Below are 8,117 nucleotides of genomic sequence, written 5' to 3' on the forward strand. Positions count from 1 at the left end.
TGTTTAATCTCCTGATCTAAGTGGGGTTGTGTTGCTGTCTCCTTTCTATTTGGGATATTTAAGTTTGTCCCTTGCAGGAGGCAGCAATACACTGATTTCAAAACAGGTGTTCCTGCACAGTTAGAGCCTACCTGTGTAATTCAGTGCCTTGAGCTTTCCCTTTCTGTTCTTTTGCAGACTGGGCCATGCAGACCATGAGATCACGGCAGCTTTCTCCAGGTTTGACAAAGATGGCAACCACATCCTTGATGAAGAGGAGCAGCAGCAGATGAAGCATGACCTAGAGGCAAAAAGGGTAAAAGAAGGGCAAGGAAAGAAACTTTCTGTTTGGTAGAGATCATTCCAAAGTGGTCACAGGACTACTGGGGCTTGTGGTGTAAACGAAGCAGGCAACACAGCTCCAGTTTTGTCTGAATAGCAGCTGAGTATGTGACCTGCCTGTGAAGCTATGTGTTATTCAAAGTGAAACTGTCACACAGCTAATATCCAGTTTTGTAGGAGTAACTTTATCTATCTTCCAGGTTGCTCTGAATACAGAGATTGAAAATTTGGGGAAATCCTATGGTGGCAACAACTTAGATGAGAGTCTGACCTATGTGGAAGCAAAGAATAACCATGCCAATAAGGCCAGCTGGGTCTCCAAAGAAGAGTTCCAAGTGTATGTTGGTGCTGGTATTAGTTTAACCCCTCTGCAAATAAGAGTCTGATCCCTGCTGCTTTCTCCCCTGATGTAACTGTTCACACTGGTGCTGAGCAGTTGCAGTAAGATCTTGTCCCTTTTTATCTTGCATACGTGTAACTGATCAGGTCAGGAAATAATCAAGGCATTTCTTGTAATGTGTTTTGCTTGCTCGCATAAAAGATCAGGCTGAGATTTTTTTTTTCTGCCTCTTGAATAAACTCTGCAGCTGTCAGCTGGCCACAAGCAATACGCTGTCATGTTTCAGGTCAGAAGGTAGCCTGGATAACCTGCCCAGGGAAAGTTGATACTTTTACAGAGTCCCTGTGGGAATAAATATCCTTGGTTTATAGCCTAGCTAAATGTCATCCTCCATGCCAGAGAATAACATGTGGCTGCTTGTTCCAAGACAGGAGCATTGGATAAATACAGCACACAGAATGAGGGTATCCCGATTCTGCTACTGAGAAACACTAAGCAATTCACATAGGGCCACATGAAAAGAGAAGAGGGTAAAACATTAAATAATAATGTGATTATAAGGTGTCTGGACTGTAATCCAAACTGGTTGGGATCCATCCCCTGCAGAATCACTGATCACAGATGAAAATCCAGTGCAGCAGGGAGTTATGTGTTCAGTGAGTGTGAATCAGCATCTCTGATGTGGAGCATTCACTCCTGATTGAGATCTGGCCCATTGCCCATGGGATACCTGCTGCAAATCTTAGTGTTCATCGCAAGAAAAAAATTGTAAAATTTCTTCACGTCTTCCCCAGCCTCCTGCAACGTGTGTTGCATCTGGAACAGTCCATAAACAGCATTGGCTCCAAGATTGATGCAGTGGTGAGCAAGCTCGAAGTCCTGGAAAGAAACAAGCTCAAGAGGAAGGACCTGATGGGCAAGCCACTGGATAGTGGTAGGAAGGTTGGTAGCACTCCACCACTCATTTGAACCAACTTCAGGGTAGGTGACCAGCCCTGCTGTGTGAATGGGCCTGGTTCATCTTTGCTTTTCAAATCCCCATTGATGCAAGACAAAAAGGGTTGGGCAGGGTCAGAATTTTGCATGATCCAGCCTCCTCTGGTCACAAGCAGTGACACAGGATTTCTGTGAACATTATTGTAGAGGACAAAAAGGGTTGTCTCTCTTCTCATCTGTCTAATGCTTGTTTCTATATTCATCAAAGCATTGCAGCAAACATTATATTGGATCTTTAACAAATGGGTTTTTATTAAGTATCATGTACACCTTGTCTCTCTCCTGGAGTGCTGCTAGACTTCTTGCTATGTTGCTAACAAAGCAGGTCACAATTTCTTCTGGTTAACAGGACGAAGAACTCAGTCAGGAAGAACTGCTCCCCGGGAACCTAGACCAGCTGGTGAATAAAGAAGCAGAAGACTGGGGAGTGGAATGTCTACAGGGAAACAACCCAAGTGGTAGCTGTTCCCAAAATGGAGTCTGCCCCATCTTGCCCAGGTCAAGTGTACCAGGGTCTCAGGTGCCCAAGAACATCCAGCTGCAATCTGACGTGCACTTCTAGTGAACAGCCCAGTGCTCCCAATCTGGCTCCCGCAGTACTAAGTCACTGTCAGCTCTTTTCCCTGCTGTTAGAATAGTCAGAACAGCTGAACGCAGACACCACTCTTGCCAGGGACTGATGACGGGAAAAATCAGGGATGCTCTTTACCAGTGTAATGAAGTGTGATATCACAGACCTGAAACTTCCAGCCCCACTGTCTCTGAACTAGGTGGAAATTTGGAACCAGGCATTGTATGAGGTTTCTGTCTCTAAACAGGACAACTTAAAGTACTTTTACCTATACTTTTCCAACATGTAAAGACCTCAGAGCTCTGGAAACACTTGGATCCAAAGTGGGAAATTGCAACTTGTTCTCTACAATGTATGCTTACTCTCAGAATTGTCTGCAGGAAAAGAGGTGGTAAAAGTGTAAACAAGGCAGAATATAATCATTAGTGTGAGATAGAAAGGAGAGAATAGTTATTTGCATCTACCTGGTTACCACCAACTTTGTTCTGTTGTAATTTGTTTCCAGAACACATTGGCAACCCTCTCTGTACCTTAGATTCAGAATTTGAGAAAAGAGGATACAAACATCTAACTCAGGATAATTAAAACGAGATTTGACTCCCAGTAACTAGGAGGAGATCTGAAATACAAATGGAGAAACAGCTGTTACTGGTGGAGTCCTGGGTCTGAAAGTTAGGGAACAGACTTCATAGTTTCGAACACAGGTGTTGGCACCAAAAAATCTCTATGTTGTCTATTTTCACACTCCTTAAATTGTATTTCAAGATACTGAACAAAACTAGCACCATATTTACAAAGTTATGACACTTCCCATTTTTCTCAAGGTAATGATTTTGCTTGCAGTTGTGGGTGCTGACACCAATTTCAGTTTAGGAATATTGTGAAAATTACGATGAACATCAGTTTCTCAATCACATGCAAGATGCTTCTTTCCCAGGCATTTTCCACTTGGAGACTCCTGTTTCCTTGCAGTTGGGGCAGATATTGCAGCTAGTATAAGTCAGCACCTGATTTACACCTTTGGAGAATCTGGCCTGTTGTTCTACATTCCAGCTCATCAGTTCAATTTTGTGTTGCTTATGTTATTGTAACCCTAACAAGCACATGAATGGTTAATATATTTGAGGAATGCTGTCACAAGATCATCTTGTGAAATGAGCAGGGGCAAAACTTAGAGATCACTTCACCACTGAAAGGCAACCACCTACAGACTGAAAAAAAAAAAAAGTCACTTGGGGAAAACATACAGGACAGGACCACTGTAAAGGTTATTTGAAGTATGTTAACTGCTGGTATTCCACAATAGTTAACAGAAAGTAGGTTCTGTAGGCTTAAAGCCAATGGAAGTGTGAATTGTACCAGACCACTGCTAACAAGTCAGGTGAATGCTGTGCTGTTTAATGTGCATGCAGCACAGTGAAAGGCTTAGTGGGGATATTGTGCAGTGCCATCTTGTATTGCCATGCTTCCAAGATGGATGCGTCCATCTGTTCTGAGGGAAAGCCTCCCTGGGAACATCTGAGGGACCGCAGGAGGATCAGCCCTGTCCCAAGATGGCCCAAGCTCCAGTCACAGCTATTCAACATTACTGACAAACTGAAGAAGAGGGTCATTCAGCTGCAAGAGCCCAGCAAGAGCTGTGTGACCTTGTCACCCAGCCCACAGGGAGCTTGAACTTCAGCCAGGAGCTGTGGATCCAGGACCTGCAGGTCACACAGCTCTAAGTCCCACCAGCTGCTGCTGGGGATGAGATTTCCCTGTGAGGCATTGCCATGGTTCTTGATTCCCAGTTCCATTCAATGCAGAACTGAGCAAGAGCTCTTTGCCTTCAGCTTTTCCAGCTGAACACAGAGCAAGGACACTGCTTATTTCTTTCTACTCTCAGCATTGAAGCTATTGTCTTACTCAGGAGAAAATGGCCTATGTCAGAGACATGAGAAACTCTTGAAAATTTTAATTAAACAGAAAATCTATTTGCAAAATGATAATCCATCAGAACTATGTGCTTCTAATTAGATTGAATAGCACACACAGCCCCTTAAAGATGTGAGAACTGAAGCATGTTTGTGACTGCAGGTGGAAAGTTTGTGGTTAATGAACTGGCTGCTCTGCATCTCAAGAAGTAGAGAGGAAAGATCTTTAAAATCATTTGCTAGACCTTGTTTGAGATCCTGCCTCAATAGCAGACAATGATTACTGAGACCTAACTGAAACAAAAACAAACAAACAAGCAAAAAACATTACCAAGATGCTCTTTCAAATCTCTGGAGGGGTGCCTACCTCCTCCAGAAACTTAGAATAGCAGGAGATGGACTGGGCATTACTGCATAGATATCAAATAATTTGGAATTTGTGAAGAACTAAGCTTGGCACCATGGAAGACATCCAAGCAACAACTGTCTGCTTCAGGTGGTTGATGCTGTGCTGGTAGAGTCGGTGGAAGATATGTTGTTGGATGAGGCTCTGCTCCTCAGCATAGCAATTACCATGAGGACAACAGGATCCTGCATCCAGGTCCCACCAGAAACAAGAAGGTGAGGCCTTGCTCTATAAAGTCTCAGATTTCTCACAGGGGGAGTGTTTCTGCCCAGCCGAGAAGCTGGCATGAGACCTCCTTGTTTATTGGCACCACCCGGTGTTCCTGTTTCCCTCGTGCAACTCACCCACAGGGGCAGGGATGTTGCAGCCACTGCAGGGCAGCATGAGAGCCCTGCTGTCACTGCACACCAGGAGCCAACCTCTACCCAACCTCTCCTCTCTTTCAGAGACCCCTGTAAATGTCAGGGAAGGTAGTTGAGGCAAAAACATGATGGTGTGGCAACAGGGCAGGGACAATCGTCCTCAGGCAACCAGGTCATGTGTAACATAGCCTGCTATTTAGGGCAGTAGGCTATTGGAGGAGCAAAATGGTGATGTTTCACTGTTGGGTTTGTTCATGCCCAAGACCTGGGAAGCCAGCTTTCCCTCCAAAGTGAGAGTGTGGAGTCTCCATACTCCTCTGCTGAGAAACTTTGGCAGGGAGTGCTGCCAGGGATCAGATGAGAACCCAGGGTCTCCTGGGTCTCAGCCAGAATCTGGTCAATGAGCTCCTTTCTCCCTGCTTTTAGTCAGAAAGGCCACTCTCCTCACCATGTGCTGTGATTTTGGTTGTGTCAGTGTCACTGGGTGTAAAAACAGCTCTGTTACTATTTGATTCCTGTGCCTGTATTGACTTCTCTTACATGTACATCTCCATGCAATTGTGTCTGGTCTGTTCCTTGACATGCTGTCATGTAAACAATGTGTCCTAGAGCACAGTAAGGCAATTACTTGTTCCCAGCAATCACTCATGTGTAATACTCAATTGTGTGTTCAAGCTGGTTGAGAAACAACATAAACACACTGAATGGTAAGTTCATGTAGTTGCTTTTTTCAGATGCACATTGTTAGGCCTCCAGCAGCAGCTGGTATTATTTAGATGACAAATGTCTCGTGAGGAAAGTAAAGTGTTTTTTTTCCTCGATAGTGGGAGCACGTATGTGTTTTGTTCCAATTTGGAAGGTGTCCCATACAGACTGCAGAGTCCCGCTGGGGAGCTCCTGTCTCACAGAGAACTGCTGTGCATTAGGGTGGTTAATGAGCTCACAGAGCCAGCCGGGAGGAGAAAGCAGTGTCACAACCACAGTGTCAAAGCATGAGTGAGGCATGGGGAGACTCACTGGCTTGTACAGGGGGAGGCATAGCAGCAATGTCTGAAAATGGACTCAGGCTGGTGAGAGGTAGCCCCAGACAGCAGCGGCCATGAGCAACGGAAGCTCCTGCACTGTCTCTTTGCTGTGTCTCTCAGGAACATGGCGTGTTTGCCTCACCAATGAGCAAGTCCAACTTGGCACTTTTAAAAGGAACACATGAATCCCCATACCCTGACAAATATAGCTGAGCTTCTGGAGATACCATAAGAAAAGTATTTGGTGTTCCAGCAGACATCATTCAGCACCATTAACAGACGCACCTGCAAACTGTCCTCCACTGTTCTCAAAAGACCTCTGCTGCGTCACGTTTACCTTACTGAGGCAAACTGAGGCACAGAAAAATGACTTTCTCAGTGGCAAAAAGGCAGAAGCAGAACCCAGGGTTCCCAAAACACACTTTATGATACCAGGTCTTCCCACACACTTCCCACAAACACTTCATAGCAGAAGCTGCTTACAAAGTGACATCAGGGGACAACTAACAGTATTAAGCTACAGAGTTTGTTAGAGACCCGGGAAAAGGGAGGCGAGAAGCTATCATCGTGCGATGAGCCAGCTGATCACAAACCCAGATAAAATGCCAGTTAGGGCCTCCAAACCTGAACGCAAGGAGCCAGGTACTGGGAGAGCAGTAGAAGGAGGAGGAGGAATTTCAGTGGGTGCGAGGCCCAGCCTTCCTCCTGAGCTCAGACATCAAAGGGGGTGTTAAAAGGAATGCACTGGATTATGGAGAGGACTTTTGCAGGACTCTTGAACAAGGACACTGCTTGAGAAACCAACTAGGAAGTTTCGCTGGTAGCCTGGGTTCAGAGGTGGGAAATGCCAGGCATAGCTGACAGCCAACCACGCAGGTACTGTGAGCTGAAGCGGGCAGCTGAAGGGTGCTGGCCCCTGGGTGCGGTGAGCTGGGGCTGCACCCCGCCTCTGAAAGAGGAACACCAAAGTCAAGCTGGTAAAACAAAATGTAGTGTTTGGTGACAGGTCTCTGGCCTCGGGTCACGCTTCAAAGCCGGGCTTCACCAGGGCATGCCATGGCACGTCACCAATAGAGCCTGCGCACCTGGCGTTGTGACAGGGCCCTACAGCACAGTGTGTCCCAGACCAGCTCTGCCTGGTCCCATATCCTGACCGCTGCCATCCCCTGAGGACACCAGCCATTTCTCGGCTGCCATGCTCACCTCCAAGGGCCAGAAGGCACAGCAGCCTGAGGAACAGCCCATCCGAGCAACAGGCAAGGCTGAGGAGCCTGAACCAAGCCGGGCTTGTGCTGCCTGAGAAAGGGCTGAGAAGCCATCCCAAGCAATCATTTGTGTTGGCTGTGATTACTTTCAGGTTCCCCTTCTGTGAAAGGCACCAGAAATAACAGCAAATGGCTTTCTTAGAGATGGAGAAACTGCATATGCACGTGCACACATGTTGCTCGAATGTGGCAAAAGGTTGTTCAGACACGTCTGGAGTTAGCCAAACAAAGCAAGATTTGGAACTGTGCACAAAGATTTCTAGGACAAACAAAAGGGCAGAGCTTTTCCTTAGTTTCATAAGGAATAGACAGCAGTTATATAAATGGGAGATGGCAGTCTTTCAGAATCTTTTCAGGAATCAACCCGTCCTGCCTCAGCAGCTTTTGTCCTGTACAGCCCCAGAAGAGGCCGTGCCACAAGCCCGCCTTCTCCACCACAGCCATGTGGCGACAAAGGCAGTGGACCAGCTGAAGTGACAGAGTGCCAGGGTCTTGCCCCTGAGCTGCTTACTGGATCACACTGAGGTATGTGACAGGGAGTGTGCCTTTAAAAGAAGAGGTAAACAGTGGTGGAAGGAAACTTGTGGCATCCAACCCACTTTTAGACTTTCCAGAAGCATCAAAGGTACGCAGGGCCTTTGATGAAGGCCTTTCCAGCTCTGATTTGCCAGCATTGTCATGTTCATCCAAATGGACTGTTGGCTGTTCAGAATTTGAGCAGCAAGACCTGTGTTCAGGTGATGTGGTCAGGGGTGTCCTTGTTGAACACAGAGAGCAAGGAATGACAGTCGTCAAGTTCTCATGTCTCCTGGTTTCCTCTTAGATGAGTGAAAATGGTTGGTCTTGCAGGTGCATTTTCATAACCATACCCTTAAGAGATGATAGCCTTCGGTTTCTTATCTTGCCATGAGTCATTAA

The 8,117-nt window shown here is 46.2% G+C and overlaps 1 protein-coding gene across 2 annotated transcripts in view; it reads left to right on the forward strand.

Annotated features, from left to right (window-relative positions):
* PKD2L1 (polycystin 2 like 1, transient receptor potential cation channel) overlaps positions 1-4,674 on the forward strand; it is a 30,881-nt gene extending 26,207 nt beyond the window's left edge. For both annotated transcript variants that reach the window (XM_080597978.1, XM_080597977.1), the window contains 4 exons: positions 178-295; positions 522-658; positions 1,456-1,603; positions 2,007-4,674. In XM_080597978.1, coding sequence (XP_080454104.1) covers positions 178-295; positions 522-658; positions 1,456-1,603; positions 2,007-2,219 — 616 coding nt within the window. In that variant the 3' untranslated portion in view covers positions 2,220-4,674. The remainder of the gene's footprint in view (positions 1-177; positions 296-521; positions 659-1,455; positions 1,604-2,006) is intronic.
* The last annotated feature ends 3,443 nt before the right edge of the window (positions 4,675-8,117 follow it).

This window comes from Anser brachyrhynchus, assembly GCF_964034855.1.
Source record: "Anser brachyrhynchus genome assembly, chromosome: 6".
NCBI lineage: Eukaryota > Metazoa > Chordata > Aves > Anseriformes > Anatidae > Anser > Anser brachyrhynchus.